The sequence below is a fragment of the Bos indicus x Bos taurus genome, chromosome 14 (genome assembly GCF_003369695.1).
Source record: "Bos indicus x Bos taurus breed Angus x Brahman F1 hybrid chromosome 14, Bos_hybrid_MaternalHap_v2.0, whole genome shotgun sequence".
Classification (NCBI taxonomy): Eukaryota; Metazoa; Chordata; class Mammalia; order Artiodactyla; family Bovidae; genus Bos; species Bos indicus x Bos taurus.
In genome coordinates this window covers 2,946,036-2,972,285 of record NC_040089.1, presented here as the reverse complement: position 1 = coordinate 2,972,285, position 26,250 = coordinate 2,946,036, and the positions used below count along the sequence as shown (strand labels likewise).

The following is a 26,250-nucleotide window of genomic DNA, read 5'->3' as shown; positions in this document are numbered from 1 at the left end:
TTGGGACTCCCCCGCCCCTTCCCTACGTGGCACAACGCCTGCTTCTTCTCACCACACAGGTGCTAAGCTGCCACGGACAAGGGGCTTCACTTCTCCTGATCCAGTTCACCTGTATGATTATTACAAGGACTAAGTAAGTGTCTGGCACAGAAATGGTTTTTCCAGTAGTCATGTATGGATGTGAGAGTTGAACTACAATGAAACCTGAGCACTGACGAATTGATGCTTTTGAGAGTCCCTTGGACTGCAAAGAGATTCAACCAGTCAATCTTAAAGGAAATCAGTCCTGAATATTCATTGGAAGGACTGATGTTGAAGCTGAAACCCCAATACTTTAGCCACCTGATGTGAAGAAGTGACTCCTTGGAAAAGACCCTGATGCTGGGAAAGATTGAGGGCAGGAGGAGAAGGGGACAACAGAGCATGAGATGGTTGGATGGCATCACCGACTTGATGGACATCAGTCTGAGCAAGCTCTGGGAGTTGGTGATGGACAGGGAAGCCTGGTGTGCTGCAGTCCATGGGGATGCAAGAGTTGGACACAACTGAACGAACTGGCACAGAAATGGGCACATATGAGATGTTTAGCAAATATGTGCTGAAGGAAGGCTTCCAACTTGAAGTCCTCTCCCCGTGCACCACCCTGTCTTCAGACCTGGACCATGGAGGAAACACGGAGGGCTGTGTCCTGGGTGGGAGCAGAGTCCTGTCTGGGACCCTGTGACCCCGTCCTGATGCTTATCTTTCACTCCCGCTAGCTGACTCTGCCACGAGGGGGAAAACAGCTCCAACATTCATTTCCTTTCTCAGAACACAAAGCAGCTTTTATATACTCAAAACGTTCTCATTTTAAAGTTAAAACCCTGCCTTCAGCACAGCCCTGCATTAGAGAATGACCGTGCACACAGCAAGCAAAACAAACAGGGAGCAAAGCTTTTCTCTTTGAAAGCAGCACCCAAGAGGAAAGCAGGACCGCCCAGCGCGCTGAGGCTCTGATCAAGGCTGCTGGCTCTCTCCTGCCAGTTTGCAGGACAGCTTCCACCGCCGTGGAGCCATCTCAGAAACTGCACAGGCTGCATGACATCAGAGAAGGAGGTGGGGACATGCCACCAAGATTCCACTGTAGGTCGCGGCCCTGTGCTCTAGGCAAGAGCCTGCCACCCTGACAAATGTGTGCCAACAGAGGGGGAGGGACCTGAGGGATGCGCGACTCTCCAAAGTGCTCGATAAAAAGTCACCTCACACAACGAGGTAGGGCCTAAAATTGGATGCTTCCATAAACAGCTGCTGATTCTGATCTATTAGAAAAGAATCTGGGAATCACTACTGACAAAGCAATGTTAAGTTTTCAAAGAAGAAGGTGACTCCTCCACCAGGATGCAAGCTGACCCCGGAACGGCACGGCAGCTCTGCACCCGGCACAGACCGAGGACCAGGGTGGGTCAGAAAAGACTTGTTGGTACCAGGGCGTTATGAGACAGAAGCAAGAGGACGAGCATCTTCGGAAATTTCTACAGCAATCTAAATAGTAATTTTTGGGTCTTTTGGAGCTCAAAATAAAACTTTCTGTATCTTTAAAAAATGTTCCTTTTTTCTAGTAACTGCTTTTTATTTCACTAGAGTATCAGGTCTATCATGGTTTAGAAAAAAAAAAAAGGTTGGGAGCGGCCTGCAGGTATTCTGGTTGAGGTGCACAGTCCAGACTCTCAGCAGCACCGCCTCCCGGCTGATAGAGAGAAAAGCCCTTGGAGAGATTAACGGCGTACTTCCCCCCGCTCCACTGTTCACAGGTTACATGCTTAATCCTCAATTCCACCCAACAGAAAAGTGCCCTTTACAGAGGACATTGTAGCTACTTCACAGATGAATACATTAAAGCGTAAAGCGGTAAACAGCTATGTGGGTCACAACAACTGGGACTCTCAGCCCTCATCCGGCTGACCCCGAGTCTAGGCTCCTGTGCTCAGTGTGCCCTTGCCCCGGAACGCTCTGCAGCTGCTAGGCCGGCCCTGCACGCCTCCCCGGCTCCGTCCTCTCTGCCACAATCAGGGGCTGACCTGGGGGGTAGGCCCGGACGGCAGGAAGGATGGAGGGCCCCGGGCGGTCACCCACTGGTGGCCACCAGCAGACTCTGAGTCAGAGAAGGACAGGATCAGAGCCAAGTTTTAGAAACATCACCACGGCTGGGGCAGGAGACACAGCTGGGAGGGGACAGGACTGCAGAGGGGCCAGGCGTGGCATTCATTCCCCCACCTCCTCACCTTGCTCCCCGGTCGGTGGGGCTGCGCCTCGCCCACCAGTCACCCAGGCTGACGACTTGCTTGCTCTCAGCTCCCCCGCCCCTACCCCGCTACCTGACCCAGAGCTGATGCGGCGGCGGTTAGGCAACTTGTCTCATGGCACCAACACTGTTTTGATCTTGAAACCGTAACAGTGACAATGATAAACCATTCTTGCTTATGAAGATCAACAGGAAACTCTAATGAAACATCACAAACAAGATAAACCAGGACCTTAAAAGGATGTCAACCACGACTTACTGGGGACTCCTCTCTGGAATGTGATTCCAGCATAAAACCAAGCAAAATGCTTCACACACTTCATCATGTTAAACCTTTTAAAAGGTTTTTAAAAGTTATTTTTTGAAATATAAAGCCAACATTATATTATAGACGTTAACTTTAAAAATAAAAGCAAGAAAAGCAGGCAAGGACTTATTTAACACCAAAGTTGGCAACAGATGCTTCAGGCAATATGAGATACATAACTGAAAATAAAGGGAAAAAATGTTTTTAAAAAGTGACAATGGTGCATTCAGACAGCCCAAGGAAGTCAGTCAAAAAGATTTCATGTGATAAATATTGTTATATACAAGGTAACTTCCTAAAACTCAATGCATATTCATATACAAAAATAATAACTAAGAATGACTCAGATGGTAAAGATCTGCCTGCAATGCAGGAAACCTAGGTTTGATCCCTGGGTCGGGAAGATCCCCTCAAGGAAATGGCAACCCGCTCCAGTATTCTCACCTGGAAAATCCCACGGACAGAGGAGCCTGGCGGGCTACAGTCCATGGGGTCACAAGAGTCGGACACGACTGAGTGACTAAAACAACAGTCAGTGAGAATGAGACACCAAGCTGCCAGTGAGGGGAACTCTGAATGAACAGGCAGTGATTTAGCGAGGCAAGAGCTGGACTTAGAGGAGATTCCGAGGCTGTACGGGAGGAATGAGGGTCAGGAACAAACGGCGCAAGTGTCATGAGTTCAGGGGACCAGGACACCACGCCTGTCACAGGACGCGGCACTGACTGGAGCCCCGTGGCGCAGGTTACACGGCTCACTAATGTGTCTTGAACACGAGTTGGAGGCTACTGGACTGACAGAAAAGCTCTACGTACGGAGAGGAGGGTATGCGGACTTACACATTTATCAAAACTCATCCAACTGTACACCTAGGATCTGCATGTCTGTGGTATGTAAAATCTCAGTTAGAAGGAACAGACCCAACAGCTGACAGCCGGCAGAGTCTCCAGTCTTGATTCCGGACACCTGCCATCACTCAGACAGTGGAGCTGGGCTTAGGCATCCAGCTTCCCCACAGACCAGCTCTTCACGAGGCTGAGCACGCCTCCTGGGCCTGTCCGCCTTGAAACCCCAATCTGTGTGCGCCTGGGCACCACATGCACCCAGCTCCACACAGTGCCCCCGGCTACCCCGGCTCAGAGCAGCTCACAGCCTTGGCCTTCCTCAGCCCCCAGGAGCAACCACAGACCAGACACCGGTACTGCAATACATTCAGCTTAATCTGGAGAGTTTGTGACAGTCACTTTTAAAATACAAATCAATGAGGGCAAATAGGCTATCTGTCTTATAAACAACTGGCTGTTGATTTAAGTGTTTCTGTGCCTGAAGGACTCCCAGAGTCCTGAACACGGCTGTATCCCCCTCATCGATGGTGTCCTGTCCCTCAGCACAGAGGGTGATGAGAGGCCCCAGGGGATGTTTACAGCCCAGGGGACCAGTCCTGGACCCCCGGATGTGGGGCTGTGTGAAGGCTCCCCAAGTCCTGCTCCATCCAGCCATCCTTCTCTTCCGCTACTTCGGGAAGGAGGGCTGACAGGGGAGGGCTTGGGAGACTGAGGCCCCCGTGACACACAGAGACCGCTGTCACCACTCCTCTGTCCCCAGGGACTTCTGAGGCGCTGCTGGCAAGAGGTGTCCCAGGAAGACGCTTCCTGCCAGGAACCCCAGAGGTGTGTGGGCGGAGGGCTGTGCCCCTCAGACCGTGAACTCGAGGACCCAGGAAGGCAAGCCTGGGGCCTGCCCGTCTAGCCACCGGCCTGCAGTGGCTAGAGGCAGTGTCTTGTGTGCAAGCGGCCGCTTTAGCGGGAGTTGTTTCTGTGTGAGCATGGCAGCCATGGAAAGCCACAGAAACGGTTCTATGTCTGAGCCCGCAATGCCACTGCTGACGTCCTAGAAATTTACCCGGAAAAAGTCAGTTGGAAAAAGCAAACAAGCAAACAACCCACTACTACAAGTCTGAGTGCACCAACGCTCCTGCTCTGGACAAGATGGACCCTCCTGCCATCTGGCGGGACAGCGGGTGCCCCGGGGCTCGAGGAGTGGAAGCATCGCGCGTGCGTCAGTTACCAGAAACCTCTCCTCCTTCTCCAGCCAGCGCTGGTCCTCCTCCATCTCCTGCTGCTGCCGGATCAGCCGCTCCTCCATCAGGTGTGTGGGCAGCGCCTGCCCGAGGCCGCGCAGGTCCAGCGCCGCCGAGTCCTGGGGGTGGGGGAGGGGCGGTGAGGAGGGTCACTCTCAGGCGTCCACGTACGGTGCTCTTACTTTTTCTCTGTATGTCTTTCCAAAAAAAATTAAGCAGAGCAGCAAGGGTGGGGGAAATAGGCTCTCATGCTCTGCTTGTGGGAGCCGCTTTTCCTTGGGCTTCAGGTTAACGTGGCTGACACAACTTTAACAGGTATACAACTGTTCTCTTGCAGGGATATATTTTAAAGAAGTAATCCAAGATGTGTGCACAGAACGCTTCATTAAATAGAGCAAAAAAAGTGGAAACGATCTGGAAGTAAAACAGTGGGAGGAGGGTTAAACGTGACACACGCATGTTATGAGTGTAAGGCATGTTTACTCCAAGGGAAAGAACATGAACAGCAGACAGCTACAGACGTTCTTGGATTTAAAGAAGTGTTTTTTAACACTACAGGAGTGGTTCTTGGTTTCACCAGGAAAACTTAGTAAAAATTAACATGGGTGGCTGAGCTGGAGGCTCTGTCTGTCCACTGGCCTCATGTAGGGCTCTGTTTTTTCAAATGAATGGACTAATGATGGTAGCATCTCTTTATTTTTTAGTTAAAAAGATTCACAGACCCAGAGAACATCTGATCTTAGAATCATCTAAACCGAGAAATCTTAGGATTCAGAATGAAAGGTGCCTTGGGTACAGCCTCATCAATTAACAAGGCAAAGCCCAAGGACGTCCAATTTACCTCCACGCTGGGCTGCCACATGGATATCTCCTGTGGTCTGTGATTCCACGAATCTGTTTGGTCCAAGAGAGATGCCTGACCTGGGTAGATGCTGCCAGCCATGGCTGTGACTCCATGTGGGCCAGGGTAGCCAGAGACCTGCGGATGAGCGAAGCGGCTAGGTCACGCTCTGACACAGTGTGGCTTCTGCATGGTCCGGCTTCCAGGTGACAGGAAGTAACCAAGACTGCAGAGGACAGTGTGGCAGCGGAGAAACGGCTCCCCAGAGGCCTGATGTCCAAGGCCTGATCCCTGGGACCTGTCAACACCTTACTCGGCAAAGGGATCGCACAGACGTGATTATAAGTCAGGACTCCTGGGACGGGGAGGTTGCTCTGGACTACCCCAGTGGACCCAAGGAGATCATAAGGTCCCTAAAATGCAAGTGGGAAGCAGAAGGGAAAAGAAAAGGGGGTGTGACTACTGAAGAATGGTCAGGGAGATACTGGGGTTTGGATGATGGAAGAAGGGGGGTCATGAGTCAGAAGTGCAGGTACCTCTAAAAGCCAGTAAAGCAAGGAAATGGACTCTCAACTATGGCCTCAAGAAAGGTCATCTGTTAGCTTAGACAGCCAGTGCAAATGTACACTAGGAAAGCACACATTCTCTACTTTGCACACTTCTTACAATGCTGAGCGCAGACCATCCTCGGATGCAGAAGCAACAGGAGGCCAGAAACACGGCTAAGCTGTCGCTCTATAGGCCCCTTCCTGCCCAGCTCACCGTGACGCCCCCAGCGAAGAAGAAACAAGACCCCCGCAGGCCTGTCCTCTCATGAACCAGGGCAGGTGGTGGGAGAGACACGGCTGCACAGGCTGACAGTGATGGCGCAGGCAGAGAAAGAGTGTTTAGTTGGATGTGGAGAAAAACGGCAAGGCAGAAGGAAATAGGAGGCGTTTCTCTGTACGGTTCTCGCTCAGTCAAAAGAAGGAGAGAGAAAGGAATCTCTCTCCTTTTGCTTCCCTAACTCATCAGGCTGCTTCTGGATGGCAGGACTGTCAGCAACTTTTTAATGAGATAAAGTGCAGTCAAGTCTGCATTTCCAAACATCAATACATCCTTCAGTGAAGATCTCTAGGTGCTGATTTATATCAAAATTCCATACTGATGACACTCAGTAAACTTTTAAATAACTTATATAGACAGCTCTCACAGTTTATTTGAATATTTTAATCAAAAAATACTGCCAGAGAACTTTTAGGAATTTTCACAACAAAGAGATTTCAAACCATCTAAGGCAGTTTTTCTATATAACTCCTAACCACGTGAAAGGATCAAATGGCAAAGGATCAAGGCAAAAAGGCCTGCGGGAAATGCCTTATCACTGTTCTTATCAAGGTGAGGAAACCTGGCGCTTGGCAGAGAATTGTTCATCTGTTTGATGACAAAGATATACATGTCAACCTATCAACATCAGCGTGTATAGCGTACTCCCCACTCTGAATGTGAAGAACGAAAGAACGCAGCTGGCACCTGGCGTGGGCGCATACCTGGTAGTGATTGGTCTGCACCGTGTGCTGCGGGCTGGGGTAGAATCCTTCACTGGACCTCGGACTGGGGTAACCAGGTCTGCTGGGCTGTGGACAGACCAACAGAGCATCATATGAACAGTGTTCTGATTGTTTTGGTGAATCTGCCTTTTGTTAAAAAGAACAGAAAAGAACAATTTTATATAAGAGCTTAGTTGGAAAGAATGATATAGGGTGTGAAGACATTTCATTGGGGGTAACAGTCTTCTCAACAAATAATGCTGGACATCAGGATACCACATGTGAAAATGAAGCTGGATCCTGTCTACACAACATACACAGAAATTCATTCTAATGGATCATATCTCCAAACCTAAGAGCTAAAACGATAAAACTCTTCAAAAAAGAAGGCTCAGGAGTAAATCTTTGTGACCCTAAAGTGAAAGTCGCTAATCACGAGGCTTTGTGACCCCATGGACTAAACAGTCCATGGAATTCTCCAGGCCAGAATACTGGAGTGAGTAGCCTTTCCCTTCTCCAGGGGATCTTCCCAACCCAGGGACTGAACGCAGGTCTCCTGTGTTGCAGGTGGATTCTTTACCAACTGAGCCACAAGGGAAGCCCTTTGTGACCCCGGGTTAGGCAATGGACACCAAAAGCTAGTCAACAAATGAAAAAAAGATAAATTGAACTTGGTCAGAATTAAGAACTTTCGCATTATAAATAACGAGGTTAAAAAAGTGAAAAGACAACTCATGAATGGAAGAAAGCTTGTGGGATCTTAGTTCTCTGACCAGGGATTGAACACGCCAGGTCCTAACCACTGGATTGCCAGGGAATTCCCATAGAGTAGTTTTTTAATCTTTTTGAGCCACACAGTAACTGGACCACTTAGGTTCACTGTGTAGGGGGACCTAGTCATGAACAAACACAAGGGAAGGGGTAAGTCCACACAACAGAATAAATTTTCATCAACAGCAAACAGGCAGTGGGGCAGTCTGCTGACCCGTGTTAAAGGCTAGAACAATTTCTGATTACAGAAAAGAGCCTCAAAATATACACTTTGAAAATGTCCTAAAGAAAGAAATGTGAGGCTATTTAAAATTTTAAGCTGGCTTCACCTTTATTCTGTAATACAAGGAAGCCAAACTGCCTCCACCTCTGCCCAAGAACTTATTTACTAGCCGAGCTTTCAAAACTCAAGTCACGTGAAAATTATTAAAAATCACAGAGATTGAGATACAAAATCACGTTTAGGTGGAAAAGGTTCTTCAATTCTGTGAGTTTTCGGGGACTGCTGTATTGTTTGTGCTCATCACCATCCACACAGAGTTCCTCACACTTCTGGAACCAAAACACGTGCTGAGAACACACAATCTCATCTGGTCGTCACGACACCCCTAAGAGGCAGGGAACACTAGTACCCCCACTTCACAGATGAAGAGAGTGAGGCCGGGAACAAGCAGGGAACCTGCTCGGTCATCTGAGCCACTTGTGAGTAGATCCACTTGATTTCCGGGCCTGAGAAATGAACTCCGAGGCTCTCCAGTGCCGAACCATTCCACAGCTGTGGCTGAGAAAACAGGCAAACCTCTATACATGCAGGAGGCCTGTGGAGGCCGCAGGAGCTGGGGTTTATAGCTTTCTGGTGGGTACCTGTTGTTGCTAAATGAGGAGAGACAGAAATTTTCTGGTCTCGTCACTAACTGCCTCAGAGGGACCCCTCAGAATAAAGCATGTGGCCCTCCTTCCCTGGGCCTCAGTTCTCCCATTGGTGGAGGAAGCCAGACTACAGAACCCTTCACCTCTAAAGTTCTGAAGAACTTGGTCAATAACCTGCATTCACTGTAAATGTGTAATAATATTTCCTGTTACACAGTTTAAAACAATGACCAAGAAAAAAAATAGGTACAATATTTACTAGCACATTGTGTTAAAACAGATTTCTGAACACTTTTCAAAAAGGGAATGAACTGTCAGAGTTCTTTTAATATATTTTTAGCTCATCAAATGTCAAATAGCAGTTCGCCATTAACTGCAAAAAAGCCTTTTATGTATACTGTCCAGAAAATGATCTGAGCTGTATTATTCTCTGCAAACAAGCTGGTGTGTGAAAACACCATTCTGTCCACGGCAAAAGGAGGACAAAAAATCCTGACCTGAGGGGAACGATCGAGGGCCTCCCAGCCCCAGCATGGCTGTGCAGCGCGAAGGCCTGGTCACCGGCTGCAGGCCGGGAGGATGGAGGACAGGGCCGGGATGCTGCTGACCGACCTCAACAAGCGGATGCAACGCGCTGCCTGCTCCACAGACAACCCAGCTGCTGGCCACAGGCAAGAAAAGGGCAGAAAATGTGCTCCAGGTTCTCAGCAGAAGAAAACCAAACCCCAAGGGACAAGGTCAGGTGGAAGCAGACTCCTCTCAAAACAAAGCAAACTGCAAAGCATTTACGGCTTAGGTCCCCAACTTCTGCAAAGAGAAACCCCTGAGCCAGGCATGCTCACTTCAGCCTGACGATGAGGGCGGGGGGCGGGTGGTCAGGGAGCTGGGAGGTCACATCTAATCCAATCATCCGTGGCTTCAAACAGCTGGAGGCTGCAGCACAGATTAGGAAAATGAGTGCACAGGAGGGTGGTACTCAGAGAAGCAAATAAGAAACCAAAGTTGCAGTGCTGACTCTTAGAATAACCTGCTGTTTGGTTTTCTCCACAGATAGCACGCAGCTGCCTACACCAAACCCTCAAGAGTCAGCAGGAGGAATGCCAAGGTGGGGTGGGGGCCTCGCTACCTTGGGTGGTGCTTCGTCGGACCCTCCAGAGTCCCAGGACGCGGTGACCTGCCTTCTGGACTCCATCCTCATGCGCTCTTCTTGCTGGACCTTCTCTTCCTCCAGGATTGTGCTGGGGAGACAACACAGGGTGTGAGGGAGCTGCTGCCAGGAGCTGAACACTCAGGACCCGCCCTGCCGCCAGGAGCCCCAATGAGAAAGGGAGAGAGGATCGGGTTTCCAGCTTCCCAGAAGGACTCCAGAGAAGCCTGGATGCAAAGGGCAGGTCCGCTTACAGCCACAGCCCAGGTAAGGAAGGACAGCTGGCTGGGAAGGGAGAAGCTGAAAAACCAGAGCGGAGCCAGGATGGACGGTCTAGACGTCCAGCTCCCTTCAGCGGGACTGCTTCCCCGAGCAAGCCCCACGGAGGCACCACATCAGCGCTGTAGGAGACACGCCCCAAACGGCCCGGACGACCTTCCTGCCAGCTTTCACTTTAACCAGCACTTCGTCTTGTCAGGAAGAAAGGAAACTCTTCTGAAATTCCTTCTGCCTTTGCACACGCAGCTCAGCACAGGGTCTCGCGGCTGCTCACCCGCCAGGCAGCTCAGGGCTCGGAGCCCAGGCGCCGGCCCCCCACCCCCACCCCACCACCCCGGCCCCGGGCGGCAGGGACCTCGGTCCTCCGGGCGCAGACAGCGGCCCCCACCAGCCACCCTGCAGCTGCATATGGAGGCTGCTTCAGCCCCAGCCTCCCAGGGAGGCGTCCGTGAGAAGGTGAAGTCAGCTGCCCCAGAGCCTCCCCTTCTAATCTGGGAATCGCTCGCCTGTTTGCAGAAGAGGCTCTGGCTGCCCTGCTCGAGGTGAGGGCAGGCTGCTTCTCACGCAGCTACAGCAGGAGAAGATGCACAATCCATCTCCCGACCGCCCTGAGTCAGCAAGCCCTCACTACACATGGGAGGTTTTTTTTTTTAAAGGGAAGGGAATGTTTTCCTCAATGACCACATCAGCACATAGAGAAAAGCGAAATTTAGTCAGAAGAGCTCATCCCCTCTTCAAAATATGATTTCGGTTTCCTTCCCACTCCATGTAGACGATCGTGGCTGAGAAAACAACACTAAACTTTTAAACGACAGGGCAGGACCGGTGGCACCCTCGAGGCCGCTGTGCCCGAGAGCCAAGACCGTGGGGACCTGGCTAAGATCCCACGATTCACGGGTCAAAATGCGCCGTGTATGCCTGTCTGAGAGGCTGTGGCCCCTGCTGCACTGAGAACTCCCCGTTCCCACGCGCCCAGAATGAGCACAGACCCTGGATCACACCGTTGCAGTGACGACGGGACGGTGGGCACTGAAGCCAGCACGGGCCGAGTGTGCGCGTGGGCCATCGAGGAAGACGGTGCGCCTCAGGCCCACGCCTCACAGGGGACACGGGCAGGCCAACGGGAGCAGGCGTCCACCGGTATGAGAGAGTGCCCCCTCCGATCACGAGCACCCTGCTCTCAATCACTTGACCCTCAAAATAAGTAACAGACTCCAAATCAGAATTTCCAAAATTTCTGTAGTTTTAAACAGCTGAAAAGTCCCAAAAATCAAAACAAAAAAATCAAGCAAAAAACAAAAGCAAACCAAACTGTCCTTATTTCTAACTTCCTCAAATTGTTAAAATAAGGCAAGCTGTGAGAAGGCCAAGTGTGACATATTTTTAAAGGCAATGGGAACTCTACTTCAAACAGCCCCATGAAGGCACTCTACGTCTGTCTTCTGGACTGGGTCACCGTGACCTGAAGGTGACTGCCCCCCCACAAACACCTCCAAATGGGTCGTGGGAGGCCCTTGCCGTCGGGAGACCCCTCGGGCCCCCCCACCCCGACCCTTGCACCCACACTCACGGTGCCCCTCTTCTCTGACCCACTGACTCCCTTCTGAGTCCTCCTCCTCAATCCTTCACCACCCGCTACACTGGACAGGAACGCAGGGTGACCAGGTGGCCTCGTAACCAAGATAACATGTCAAAGTGTTTCTGAGAAGAAGTAATTTGTTGCTTAGAGCAGCTCAGAATATAAATAACTCATAAAGAATCTGGTTTTACAAGGGAAAGACTCTTCCATAGATGGAGTAAGAGTGCCCATGAAGACATTTCTGAGCTTTTCTCTTTACAGTCGCTGCGGAACCCAGAGCAAAAAAACTGGAATGCGCACAGTGTCAAGGAGGTCAAATTTAAACATATTTTCCCAAACTACAAATATTTTTAGTAGCAATACATTCCATTTGAGAGCTTTTAGCTGCCTAATGTGAACTGGCAAGGAGCCCACATGGTTCTTCCTGGGACGGTGGTTTCTAAGTCTCAAACCCGCCGAGAGATAAAGCAATAGAAGATAGTAAGACTTCTCATTTAACAAACATTAGAGCATGTGATAATCATTCTTCGTTTTATCCACGAGCCTTATCTAGGAAGAGAATTGGGAAGAGAGGGAAAAAACTATTTAACGTGAGTTTTGTTTTTACTTTCCTCACTTTAGGAAAAAAAGTCAAACCAGTCGCCGGCTCAGAGTAAAAGGACGTGAACATGTGAAAGCACGCTCTGACTCCGGGCAGCACCCCTGCGAGCCTGGCCTCCCAGGCTCCGCAAGCTGCCGTGGAGCGCTTTCCCAGGATGTGACTTCACGTCTAAGGTATTTTCATGGAGAGCAAGAAAGAGGTCTGACAGCTACTTCGTTCCCACCACGAAGTGGAGATACTAAAGCAAATCTCCAGCGCGAGCTTTCGAGTGGACAGGGTGACCGGTCCTGAGGGGGGACCAGCTGCTCCCACCATCCCAGCAGAAGGGACAGAGCTGGGAGCTGGGTAACCACAGGCAGCCAGGGCATCTCAACTTGTGTCCTCACATAAAGAACAACGACGCTGCCCATCCCATTCACTGTTAGGATGGAGAGAGAAAGCAGGGGAAGGAAGCCAGTAGGGCATTTCAGTAAATGCTATCTAGTTCTGTATCTTTACATGCCTTGTTTTTTTTTTTTTTTTCAATCTATTTCATTTCTACAGTGTTCTTCCTGATAGCGATTACACTGCTATTCTTTCCTTTGAAACCACATTTCTTCTATGCTTAAATAACTTAAAAAAAAAAAAAGATTGCACTTTGATCACCTAAACATAATGATTTTATGATGACATCACAAAATTTGCTTTGGATAGAAAATCAGTCTGGATTCATAGCTACTTAGGCTAATCTGGAAAATACCCAGAGAAAGAGCACCAAGAAACCGAAGGGGAAAAAAAAAAAAGCCAAGAGGGAAATGGCTTGTTTTAGCAAGTTCATGGGAATACCAGTTTTGAAACATGATCTCTTATAATTACCCAACACTGCCTCACCACAAAGGAATGGAATTGACCTTTCAACAAGCACTCCCCCCACCCCCGCCTGGGGATCTTTGCAGAAAACAAGTCTGGAGGCCTGAGACGAGGCTGGGATTGTGGGATGGTGTCTCTGCAGCCACAGTAACCTCTGCAGCACGGGGTTCTCCTCTCCTTCTCTTATAAACACACACAGCAGACCCAGCATCTCGTTTCACGAACACAAAATCTGCATTTCGCTCTACTTACTATGTGTCTCAAACTTCAGGAAGTTATGCACTTCTGCTTGGCTACTGTGTCACACGTCTCAAAATTTTTAAAAGTTATTTCTACTAGAAATCTTACTTTAAAATGGTAACCTCTCTGGTATTTTGGGCAAGTTGGAGAAGCTCCTTCGTGACCCCTCCTCTTGCAGAGACTAGGTCAGAAGAGAGAACCTAGACAACACCTAGGACCTGAGACAGCACTGAGCAGTCAGGTCTGGGGGGAGGGACGCTAGGAGGAAAGAATGGCACCGGGTGAGGCCCATGATGATGGCCGCTGGCCAAAGAACCGGCAGCCATCCTAGTGGTTTGAAGAACCAGAGGACTGAGTTTGGGTCACCACAGCTGGTGGAAAATGAGGGGGGAAATGCCAGGAAGAAGACAGCCAGGGAGGGGGTACTTCAAATTCTGAGTATAAATTCTGCCTGAATCACTTGCTGACCCTTGTACCATGCACATATAGGGCAGGCTCCAGGCGGCCCAGCTGAGACTGAACTCAGCGGAACTGAGACTGGAGCTCATAGAACGGAGAGAGCTTGCAATTGAGACCTGCCTAGTTAGCTGCCTGCTAAGTCAACCAACCAACTGGTCTTCAGAGGAATGACACTGAATCCGGAGTTGCCACAACTTATCAGCCACAAGTCCAGGGCATAATCTAAAACCACGTGATACACAAACACACACTAAAATGTAACCCAGTCCAACAGGAAAAGAAATCTAAAGGAAGCTGACTCCAATGGTGACTCAGAAATTGGAATTAGCAAGCAAAGACTTCAAAGAGCTGTTATTTTCAAGGACATATAGGAAAATTCGTTCATAGTTAATGAAAAGATAGGAAATGTCAACAGAGAAATAGAAACTATAAAAAAGAGTCAAATGAGAATTTCATAACGAAAACCAGAATATCTGAAATAAAATCTCCATGGGACCGGATGATCAGTAGGATGGAGATGAGAGGAGAGTCAGGGAGACTAAGGATAAATATATCAACAAAATTTATCCGGTCTGAGGGACTTAGAGAAAGACTGGGGGAAAAGAGAGAAAGAACAGAGTCTCTGGACTCTGTTGAAGGACGCTATCAAAAGATTTAACATACACAGAATCAGAGTTTTAAAAGTAGAGAGAAAATGGAACAGAAAAAAACAGCTGAAGAAATGACACATTTACAGACTCAAGAGGTTCAGTGAAGCCCAAATACAGTGAATAAACCACACCCAAGCACATCCTAGTTATAAACTGGTGAAAACCAAAAATAAAGAGCAGATCACGGAAGCAGCCAGAAAAAAAATGACACATGACATAAGTTGAAGAATAATTTGAAAGACCAGTGACTTTTCCTTGGAAGATAGTGAAAGAAAGCTTTAAGGTGGTGAAAGGAAAAAAAAAAAGGAAAAATGCCATCGGTTCAGAGTTCTGTATACAGTGAAATGAACCTCAATTCATTTTCAGATTAAAAAAAAAACCACCACTCCAAATTAACCAACAGGTTCATACCACAAGAAATGCTAAAGAAGTTCTTCGATAGATAATTCAAGAAAGGTCTTTAGGGAAGAACAAAGAGCACTGTTTGGAGTTAAATATAAGATTTCCCCCTTCAGTTCAGTTCAGTTACTCAGTCGTGTCTGACTCTTTGCGACCCCATGAATTGCAGCACGCCAGGCCTTCCTGTCCATCACCAACTCCCAGAGTTCACTCAAACTCACGTCCATTGAGTCGGTGATGCCATCCAGCCATCTCATCCTCTGTCATCCCCTTCTCCTCCTGCCCACAGTGAATCAACTCTTCGCATGAGGTGGCCAAAGTATTGGAGTTTCAGCTTTAGCATCAGTCCTTCCAGTGAACACCCAGGACTGATCTCCTTTAGGATGGACTGGTTGGATCTCCTTGCAGTCCAAGGGATTCTCAAGAGTCTTCTCCAACACCACAGTTCAAAAGCATCAATACCACAGTTCAAAAGCATCAATTCCTCAGTGCTCAGCTTTCTTCACAGTCCAACTCTCACATCCATACATGACTACTGGAAAAACCATAGCCTTGACTAGATGGACCTTTGTTGGCAATGTCTCTGCTTTTGAATATGCTATCTAGGTTGGTCATAACTTTCCTTCCAAGGAGTAAGCGTCTTTTAATTTCATGGCTGCAGTCACTGTCTGCAGTGATTTTGGAGCCCCCAAAAATAAAGTCTGACACTGTTTCCACTGTTTCCCCATCTATTTCCCATGAAGTGATGGGACCAGATGCCATGATATTCGTTTTCTGAATTCATTTCTTTGAGCCAACTTTTTCAGTCTCCTCTTTCACTTTCATCAAAAGGCTTTTTAGTTCCTCTTCACTCGATTTCCCCCTTACTTTCCTTGAAATGCTATTTAAAACACAAAGTGGAATCTTATGAGATTACTAACAAATATGAATATATATGACATCCAGAGCAGAAAGAATTGAAGCGGTAATTTCAAGTGAAATACAAAGATTAAGTCTAAGTAGACAGCATCACCAACCAACGGACAAGAGTTTGAGCAAGCTCCAGGAGACGGCAAAGGCCAGGGAAACCTGGCGTGCTGCAGTCCACGGGGTCACAGAGTCGGACATGACTGAGCGACTGAGCTGAACTGAGTGACTGAACAACAAGATGGTGAAAAGTTAAAGATGTACAGTGTAATACTTAGAGCAATCACTAAAGTCTGACACAAATGGTATTTCTAAATTGCAAGTTTGGGAGGGGGGGGCGTTAAACAAGAGGAAGAGTTGCAGAAGGTAAGCCCGTGGCTTTGCAGCACCAGCCCCCTTCACCGAGAACGGACTGGGTGCCCCAGGGGCTGCTGCGTCCTCCAGTCTAGGTGAGGTGCCCGGGGACCCGGGACCCACAAGGAGCCAGCGCTGCTCCCACTGGTCCCAGAGCCCCTGCACCCACCTCACCTGCCTGCCCCCTTAACCTGCAGCCACTGGTCCTCCACTGTCCAGACAGGAGGGCATATGTCCATGTCTGCTCCATTCCTTCTCCAGGTTTTCAGGGAGAACCCTGAAGACGGCATTCGGGGAAAGGGAATTAGGAACAGAGAGAAGAGAACTGTGCCAGAAACAGGGGTGAAGGGAGGGGTGACGGCAGCTGCCCCGAGAGTGTGAGGATTTCGCTGTGGGCACCAGGGGCGGCCTTCGGATAGTAACGGGTAAACGTGTGGATTCCAGCTGCGCGGGGAGCTTCATCCGAAGTTCTCTTACAAACAAGACCAGGCGGGGAAGCCAACAGAGTGAGGAGGAGTGCAGGGGCGGGGCAGCCAGCGACCCCCCTAGTGGGGAGGGGCCACCCCAGGGTAGAGACCAGGACACTGGTCCTGGGCTGGGGAGAAGAGGGCTTGGGTCTTGCACCATCCTGTGTTGGCTGCATGATCCAGGCAAGTCACAGGGTATTTTGAGCCCTGAGTGAAAAGGGCAACGGTATCTCATCCTTGAGAATTATTGTGAGATCAGCAAGGTAAATGGTCTGTGAAGCCACGTAAACACAAAGGGTTAACTTTTATGAAATTTAAGTTCAAATCTCACCAGAAATTTGTTTACTTCATGCAAAACCAAGCTGCGGAGCTGAAGGTAAAGCAAAGCCACACCTGTAAAGGTCTGAACATCAGGGTATGGGGTCCCCACAGGGAAGGAACAGGTATGATTAATTTTTCATGGAAAACAGTTTAAATTGTACATTAAGTTCCTATTAAGTTTATATTTACTATTTATTTTTTATTACTGGGAAGGCTAAGGCCCCAGACACTTTACACTGTAAATACAGGAATAATTGAAAAACAGGCTACTCTTCTAAATAAGATCAAGACCAGCAAGATGGCAACGAGAAGGAAGACGCTGGTATGATGACTAAGGGGGAATTCAGACGCCACCTTTGAGAGGAATTTTGGGAGCAGATACAAAACCACCTGAAAAATACACTGAAGAAGCACAAGTAATCTCATGTTATTAGTCAAACCTAGAGTTTTTAATCTAGAGTTCACATTTTAGGATAAATGAAGAATCAGAAAGGATTTAAAAAAAAATTACGCCTGTAGAAGACGTCCATAAGACATCTACAAAATGTCAAAAAGATGTGCCTTGCATTTTGGTATCTGGACAACAATAGCTACCACTTTTAAATGTGAATAATTATGTTTTTTAAAACAGCAACTGATCATTTTCTGTGCCCAAGACTTTCAGGTCCCCTGTGGATGTTCAGATGAAGCTTTGTTTTTACTATTACTTACCAAGTATGTGTGCCCACCACAAGTATGAAAACTAAATGCATTTTAGATGACTTTATTTAGTTCTGGAGTATAGTAGGACTCCTGATTCCACTCTTCCAGGGAGTCTAAGTCACTCGCCCAAGGTCATGCATGTGTGCTGTCGCTTCAGTTGTGTCCAACTCTTTGTGACCCCATGGACTGTAGCCCCCCAGGCTCCTCTGTCTATGGGGATTCTCTAGGCAAGAATACTGGAGTGGGTTGCCATGCCCTCCTCCAGGTCAAACAGATTTCTCGAAGGCCAGTTTTGTATAATAAAGTTAAGAAGCAAACACGACAATATCAAGTTATAGCAACAAACACACAACAGCCAGCACTGCCCCAGACCCAAGCTGAAGACAAGGCTATGTGTTGCGGACACGGGATGAGGACCCAGCAGGCAAGTGCAGGCCCAGGCTGACGCACACCGGGCGGCTGCCTCCAGCTGCCACAGGGCCCCCGGAGACTCACCCTCACGGAAACTGACAGCACTGCTCCCACGGACTCGGGGACCACAGAGGGCCACAGCAGCCAAGCGCAGCACACGCAAGACGCAACAGCACAACAGTGATGGCCCATGGGAACTATGCCACCCTTCAAAGTCCTTGGGGGGGGCCCCTGTGCCTAAGCCAGAGACGCTGCCTTTGTTCTGCGGGACTTTCTCTGACACTCAAGCAAATTTAAGAAAACCAGCTGCAGGCATTCCGTGTAACAGTGTTTTTCTTTCTTCTTTTTCCTTTTAAACTAAACAGTGTTAAGAGTTTGCCCACCAGTCATAATCATAGCCAGGGAGCTTACTGACTTTAGCTGGGTCTCAGATCAAAGTGCAGAGCGTGACAGTTGACAGCCTGTGCCCCAGACTCAGGTGGACTTGCCTTGAATCCCAGGTCGTGACCCGCGGTCAGTCAGCCACCTGGCCTGTTTCCATTTCCCCACTTGTAAACTGATGATGACAACATCATCCACACCTCCAAGGACCATGAGGGTTCAGCTGAAGTACTGTGTGAGAGTTGATGGCACTCAGTCCACACTGGTTTTCAACGCTGTGATTTCTACAGGTGACTGCAGAGGATGGAGACCTGCTCCCAGTGAACACAGTGTCGGTTTACCGGGCTTCCTGAAGCGCCCAGGGACTGGGGAGCCTTCCCGGCAGACACTTACTAGGGCAGTGTTCTTTAGGATCGAAAAGATCAGGTAAATTGTTTACATACCACTTATATTTGTTTGTTTAACCTACCCTTCACACGTGAAAGTGACATGCTTAGAAACAAGGATCAATTCCCAAAGGTTCAAAGAAACCACGGCTGGAGCAACAGGAGGTTTTATCACTGCTGGGGATGCTGCACAGGCGCATCCACTTAGAAAAACAGGCGCTGTCGGTACATAAAGCTACAGCCTGCACGCACGCAGATGCGTGAACATGCACCCACCAGGCACTTGTGCATATGTGCTCCCCAAAGACACGTCTGCTATGTCCACACAGCAGCAGTCTTGATGCTGTCTGTGTCTCAAAGCTCCAAGATGCAAAGTAGTAGAAGAGAGAAACTACGGTAGTCATAATTGGTGCACATACAGCAACGAGAATGAGGTACAACCAGCTAAATAACACAGTGATCTCAAACTAAGTCTTGTGCAAAAATAAGTCATAAACAAAGAAGTACACACTGAATGACAGCATTTACGTAAAGCTCAAAACAGGCAGAACCAATCGATGGTGAGCGGTTACCCTCGGAGGGGGCGCTAATTGGAAAGAGGTCTCTAGTGGGTTTCTGGGGTGCAGGCAGTGCTGTTTTCTTGTTCTGGTTACTATGCCCAATTTATGAAAATTCAATAAGTTTACTTCTTGGCATGTCTCTAAGTTCGCATCTTTGCATGTCAACAAAAAATTTTTTAAATAACAAAAATTAAGGTACAAAATTTAAATGGATAACTTTATTTATTGCATTCATTTGTCGAAAAGGGATTAAGAAGCCACGCGTTAAATGCTTTCCTGCGATAAAGCTGACAATCTCTTCCTATAAGGAAGCACAGATGTCTTAAGTCACACAGAGCACTGCTCACTATGCTAACTTTGAACATAACCTCCAAAGGGGAAAATACACCCGAGGTTTATGTGGTCTCCTTGGCACAGCATCCGCCACATGATGAACTGAACCAGCAAGGGACTAAATGATTCCTTCACTCAAAGAATACTCAGTGCACTCTTATAACTTGTCAGGAACACAGTGCGGAGTGCTAGGGCATACACTATGAGAAATGTCCTACTGAGGGATTTCTTACACTTGCCAACAGGCTGCTGAGAGTTGGATCTCATTCTCCTCAGTGAGGCACATTTACGAACAAGGACCCAGGACAGGAGGAAGACCAGCCTTTTGGTCAGAGCTGAGCCATCCCAGTAGGTCCCCTCTGCCAACAAGAGTCTCTGAGAGCCACTGTTCTTAACTTAGGACACAGTGAAAACAAGCAGCAGTCCTTTCCCAGAGGAGAGGAGCCCCTGAGAACCCGAGACTGTCTGCAGTGTTTCTCTTACGGCAGACAAGGAGAATGGGATTGGGGAACATTTTTAAGTGACCTGGGATAAGCATTACCCAAAATTTATTATTTTCTCTGAATCTTGCATATAATAAAACTTTCAGAAAAGTCACCAACATTCTATTTTTTTGTGATTCATTGTTACATATAGCTATCCAGGCAAGCTATTATGTTAGAAAGTCGTATTTTATTTGGCTTATTTGGTAGCCATATTCCACGTTTCAAATACAAAGTTAAGTTTCATTTCTGACTAATACAAAACAAACAGGATAAACTAATACTCAAGGACCTGTGCTACCTGTTCACAAGAAAACATCTATAAACTGGGACCTGATGTTTTTATACACGTGCATGTGTGTGCGTATAAAATACTTGCGCTTCGCCCTCAACCCTCACCCGGGACGCTCTGGGGAGCTACCCCACCTTCATGCCATCCTCCGGCCACGTCAGCACTGCTGTGTGCCGAGCATGGGCTCGGCGGCTGTGTGGTCCTCACTGGGTCCCAGAGCCTGGCCTGGGGGTTGGGCGACACCAAGGTGAGTATGACGATCCCTGTCCTCAAGGAGCTTCAGTCTAGTAGGGGATGAGACGTACTAGACTGTGAGCTCCTCGAGGGCAGGAAAAGTGTCTGGTCCTCCTGCCCAGTGACCAGCACTGGCCCAGCCACGTGGTGCCCAGTGTTGGGGCAGCTGGCTGGACCGGGCCACGGCCGCCTGGGGCTGCGCAGGGCGAGCATGGCCAGAAGCAGCCAGAACTCCGGGCAGCCTGCGGGCAGAGCAGGGAGGAGGCCGAGGAGGATGCCAGGGCCCATCTCGGCAGGTGCGGGCAGGTGCCTTCCAGGCGGAGACGTGGGTTAGCGTGGCCCCGGTGTGAGAAAGGGCAGGAGGGCACCGGCTGAGACTCGAGGAGCCCCAACTGCTACTCTGGAAGCCTCTACCTGACGGGGTGGCAGGAACCCACTGAAAGCTGTCCTAAGCAGGGAGCTCGGGTAAGACTGACGGGTGAGGCGTGCGGGGCGAGGGGAGTAGGTCTGTAGACACGGAGGTGAGGATTCCCTAGCTGGTCAGCTGGTGTGCGCAGGCAGGCAGGGAATTACTGATGGCTTCCCGATGCTGGTGGAGACAAAGGCCCCACCATGACCCACAGAAGGCATGGGCAAGAGCCAGGCAGGAGAAGCCACAGCAGCTGTGCTCCAGGATACACAGTGCCCTGCAGCGGGGAGCCCAGGCCTGGGGCCAGTGAGAAAAGGTAGAACAGAAGCCAACGGCAGATGCAGCTGGGAGCAAAGCCACAGGGGGTTAAGACAATGAACCCAGAAGGGGCTCAGGGGATGAGGAGAAGTTGGTCGATACCCTGAATGACGGGGAAGGATGCGCCGCGGAGTCCAGCATCAAAGTGGAGAGGTTCAGGGACAGAAACTGTCAAACTCTGAGAAAAGGTCAACAAGGAACCAAACACATGTAGGAGCAAATCATGAAATACAGCATGTTTCAAAGTGGGCCCCAACACTGGCAGTGCATATAGCTGAACCGTATGGAGACTTTCAGCCTGGAGAAAGCTGTCTCAAGAGACCTGAGGGGGCCATCACAGAGAGGCCCTGCAGCAGGACGGAGGTGGGCGGGTGGTGGGCGTCGCGGGAGTCACGGTGCGGCCAAGGACATCGGCCCCCGCCTCCGCCGGACTTCAAGATCCGGGGTCAGGACTGTGCACGCTCCCTCTGGACCCACAGAGCCTAGCCTAGAACGAGGAGACACAGCACAACAGCTGCCGACTGGACAACTGGCTTCCACCTCGCACCCAGGCCCTGCTGCTCCCTCCTGGAATCATTTTCTGTGTTGAGCCGCCTGTACTGAGCCAGGCTGGAGGGTTCAAGCCCTGGTGGTAAGGGCAGGCTACAGGAGCTGCCCGGGATTCTGCACCCTGACATTCAGTGAGTTTTATGAAAAAAGACTGAAATACAGCAAATAAAGAAACTTACCTAAGATCAGGGAGTACCCCAAATAGGAGGCAGGTGATTTGGCACATTAACCCATGGTACTGGCTGGCTGGCTTATGTGTTATATTAAAGTGTCCTGCTGACTCAAGTATTAAGCCTCAATCTAGACTTAATTCAACAACTGCTTCCTGAGCACGGATGAGGTACTGGTCCTAAGCTCTGCCTCGGGGCTACAGGAATGCGTAAGCTGCACAAAGGCCGCCCAGTGGACGGTCAGCTCTGCACAGCCCCTCTGGACACTCAGCACACTGAGGAGCGCCGTGTGCTCCCCCCGGGGACGGGGCTGCTGTAGGCTTGGGTCTAGCGGCACCTGGCACAGAGCAGGGGCCGCAGGAGGCAGCCCCGGAGCGGGCAAGGTGGGCGTCTGAGCTACGGTAGATAACACAAGCTCTGAGAGGACACCACACGGGTGGGCCTGTCTCTTTTGGGGGTGGGTGGGATTAGGGAGGCGACACCTGAGCTGGGCTGTGAAGATTGAAGAGGGGCACCCCAGGGGCCATGGGGGTGCAGGGGGGTGGAAAGAAAGGCAGAGAACAATGCGGGAGGTCCAGGCGGTCAGGGGCGGGGTGCGGCTAGAGCGGAAAGCAGAGTGTGTGCAGAGAGATGAAGAGCTGAGCGGGGACCAGGTCAGGAAGGACCCAGGAGCGGTGCCGAGCAGTCAGGCCAAGGAGATCTGATCACCTTCTCAACTTTAGAAAGACTCTAAGACACGTGCTTAAGACTAACGAGGTGTAAATAAACACAAATCAGTAACGTAATCGTGCTTGCCCAAGATGTACTGAGAAGAGGATCTGCCAGGGAGAGGCGGCCAAGGCCTGCCCCTACCCCTGCCCCAGCCCGGCCCCCTACCCCACTCCTACCTGAGCTGAGCCTTGAGCTCAGTGAAGCGGGGCCGCCGGCTGGGGTCGTACGCCCAGCACTTGGTCATGAGGCTGTAGAGAGTGGGAGGGCAGTTGGGAGGCATGGGCAGTCTCTCCCCGTTCTCGATGCGCCCGATCACGTCATTGTTCTTCACGCCTTGAAAGGGCTTCACGCCATGCATCAGGATTTCCCACATACACACACCTGTGGGGCAGGAGCAAAAACACAGCCGTGAACTTAGCAGGAGGAGGGCAGTTCCCATGTTTCAGGAGTGACTTCAGAGCTGGCACACGGGCCAAGTAAAGCAGCGTTCAGTTAGCTCTGCTATCAAACAGAAACGGGAACGTTAGTTTAGTAGGATGGGAATGATGAAACAGTATTATCAAGAAAAAAAAGAGGTTTGTAAGAGGTTTATCTCTCTAAAAAAATCTACACTAGAAGACACACCGCCCCCCAGCTACAGTGGTATTTCACAGCATACCTCAGTGAACCAATTTAAAGAGGCTGAATGCATTTTAGATTTCCCTCCACTTTAGTCCAACCTGCTCACAACCACAGCAGCTGACCCGAGGCCTGACAGAGAAAACCCTACAGTTCAAGTCTTAACGCGTTCAGACTCTCAGATTCCTCTCAAGGCCCCATCACTTGGCGCACTGGCCAGGCAGATGTGCCTGAGAACACGCCCCTTGGAGCTTCTGCTGGTGCTGAACTCTCTAGATTCAACACTGCTCATCATCTTCATCACAGCTCTCCTCTTGCAGGTGCCTTTGTGAGTTCCTCGCCCTGCCCGCCACCCCCGACCCTGGAAACTCCCGTCTGCCCCACCACAAGCGTGGCCTGTACACCTGTTGCCAGGGCAGGGGCAGAGGGGCTGTGACTGTCTTTCGGCATCTTCAGCACCTAAGCTGGTGTGTGCCTCAGACAGGAAGGCACAACTTCACATCAATGTGAATTAGATCTGAAATTAGCCAAAAGCCAAGGATTTTGAACAGTGTATGACCGCCCCCCTCAAAAAAACTGCCTTACTTCTGTTTTTTTTCTCACCAGTAATTATGACAATATCACTACTAATGACAACACCGGGTATCATTTCTTGAGACTTCAATGCGTGTCTGGAACCCTTCTTTGAAATTTACATCATCCTTAATCCTCACACCGTACATCTTTTTAAAAACTGTTGTTTATGAAATCTAAGATGCTATGGATTTTAAGATGCATTATTATATTACCAGAAAAGGAGGGAATATGCTGCCAACTAAATTATAATGTGATCCTTTGTTACCTCTTAGAATTATTTTACTCTTACCAAAGAGCTCTTTTAAACTCATTCAGATAAGAAAGTAGCACTGATATGAACAAAACCAAGTCTACACACGTGCATGCGAGTAACCACATAAACACCCCGAGTGACACCAACTGTGAGGTGCCACTGATGCATCACAAATCCTAGTTCCAGAAATGTGAAGAAAAACAAAAAACAAATAGGCATCTCAGGCCCCGAAATGAGGAATTCCCTTGAGACGTTAAGCAACCTGCTCCATGGGTCGCAAAGCAGACAGTGAGGTCTTAGGATCTGAAGCCAACTGGACTGCAGCCCCTTCTCCAATCTCAGGGCACCGTCTCCTGTCTGACTGAATTCCTTCTTTCACCTAATATGGGTTAAGGCACTAAATGGTTGTTGAAAGGCAACAGCAAGGAAGCAGAAGAAAAAAATGAGAACACATACTTGAGAAACATAAAGTTGTTTTTATTTACAGGAAAAAGAAGGTGCATAAACTTAACAGATCACCTCCTGGGAAGCTGTCTGAAATCCAGCAGAGGAAATATGCACAGAGGACCACGCACAGGATCGACGTGGGAGTGTTGTGACTGAGAGAGGAGGCGCAGGGAGAGCGGAGAAAGGGAGCCCACGTCGGGGTGGCACACCTGCCGCACACGTGGAAAGGGGACAGTCAGGTGACCCTGAAGGTCAGAACCAGTTTCAATGGGAGGAAAGGATGTCAGGATGAGGTGTCTGGAAAGTAGGGCGGAGACGGAGCATCATCCACACCAAAAAGGTGAGTCATTTAAAAATGCGGCTGGGAAGAGGGAAGAAGTGCTGCAGGATGAACGTCAGCCACACGCACGCATGCCTGGGGGCTCTGCAGGGACACAGAGGGCAGGAGGGGGGCGGCAGGGACCACTGGGGCTGGCAGGGGGGACATCGGAGCAGCAGCGCTACAGGACGCGAAGGACAAGCTTTCAAGCCTTGAGACAAGCTGGGAAGGAGGTCAGACTCCAGAGAGAGGTGAAAGGCAGTCAGTCTCAGACACACTGGATTTGGGGGCCATCACGTCACCCGACGGGCAGGTCAACCGTTTACATCACTCACGTAAAAGTAACGCCACACAGAAGGCTGCAGAGAGGAGGGAAGGGAGCAAAGAGCTTACCCCATGAGGGAGGAAGAGGTCCGCGCTAGATGGGTGAGGACGGTGTGTGATGGTGGGGGTCGGGCAGGGAAGGGCAGACCAACTTCCGACTCTGACCAGACAGCGCGAAGTTTATTCCGTAGAACATACGAACTGTAATTTTAACCACAGAAGTTCTCAAATACTCACCAAACATCCACACGTCACTAGCTGAGGTAAAACGTCGAAAATTGATTGACTCAGGAGCCATCCATTTAATAGGCAATTTTCCTTTGGAAGCTGGAAGATTAATTTGAGAAAGTAAAACCTCCCTGTTATCTGCTTAGGGACCTCACAGTTAGAGCCACCTGAGATTTCCACTATGGGGTCTTTGGGAGAACCACTTTTCCCTTCCTTTCAATGCTAGTCACTTGGGTGATGTGGGGAGGCGGGGAGCAGGGCAGGATGCAGCCAAGAGCTCACAGCCAACAGACTTAACAGTCCAAACCTTAGCTCAAGTACTAAGAATATGAAAATTAATAATAACTTGAAGAACCAAGTCAATCTGATTCTGAGATTGGCAAAATTAAAGAAAAAAATCACATCAGCTAAATTTCAGCTCAAAAACTAAAGGATGGAAGTCTCTAGAGTCAGTAGATTGGAGCTCTGTAGGAAGGCTGGGAGGAACTGTGTTCACTGAGCCAGGGTGCCCACCCCTCCGCTGGGAGGTGGCGAGCTGTGTCTACCAGGCAGAAGGTCGGGGGCTGGACATCTGAGTTGATCCCAGCTGTCAGCAACTAGAGATAAAGCTGCAATGA

At 49.5% G+C, this 26,250-nt stretch overlaps 1 protein-coding gene across 30 annotated transcripts in view; it reads right to left on the bottom strand.

Moving 5' to 3' along the window:
* Nucleotides 1-26,250, bottom strand: part of PTK2 (protein tyrosine kinase 2) — a 192,975-nt gene that overhangs the window by 13,894 nt on the left and 152,831 nt on the right. For 17 of the 30 annotated variants that reach the window (XM_027560745.1, XM_027560758.1, XM_027560757.1 and 14 more), the window contains 6 exons: nt 25,643-25,732; nt 23,045-23,249; nt 9,806-9,917; nt 7,039-7,125; nt 5,510-5,647; nt 4,656-4,787 (listed from right to left, as the gene is read on the bottom strand). In XM_027560745.1, coding sequence (XP_027416546.1) covers nt 4,656-4,787; nt 5,510-5,647; nt 7,039-7,125; nt 9,806-9,917; nt 23,045-23,249; nt 25,643-25,732 — 764 coding nt within the window. Of the gene's footprint in view, nt 1-4,655; nt 4,788-5,509; nt 5,648-7,038; nt 7,126-9,805; nt 9,918-10,080; nt 10,365-23,044; nt 23,250-25,642; nt 25,733-26,250 lie in introns of those variants that run through there. The other 13 variants (XM_027560747.1, XM_027560751.1, XM_027560750.1 and 10 more) reach the window with 4 other exon arrangements.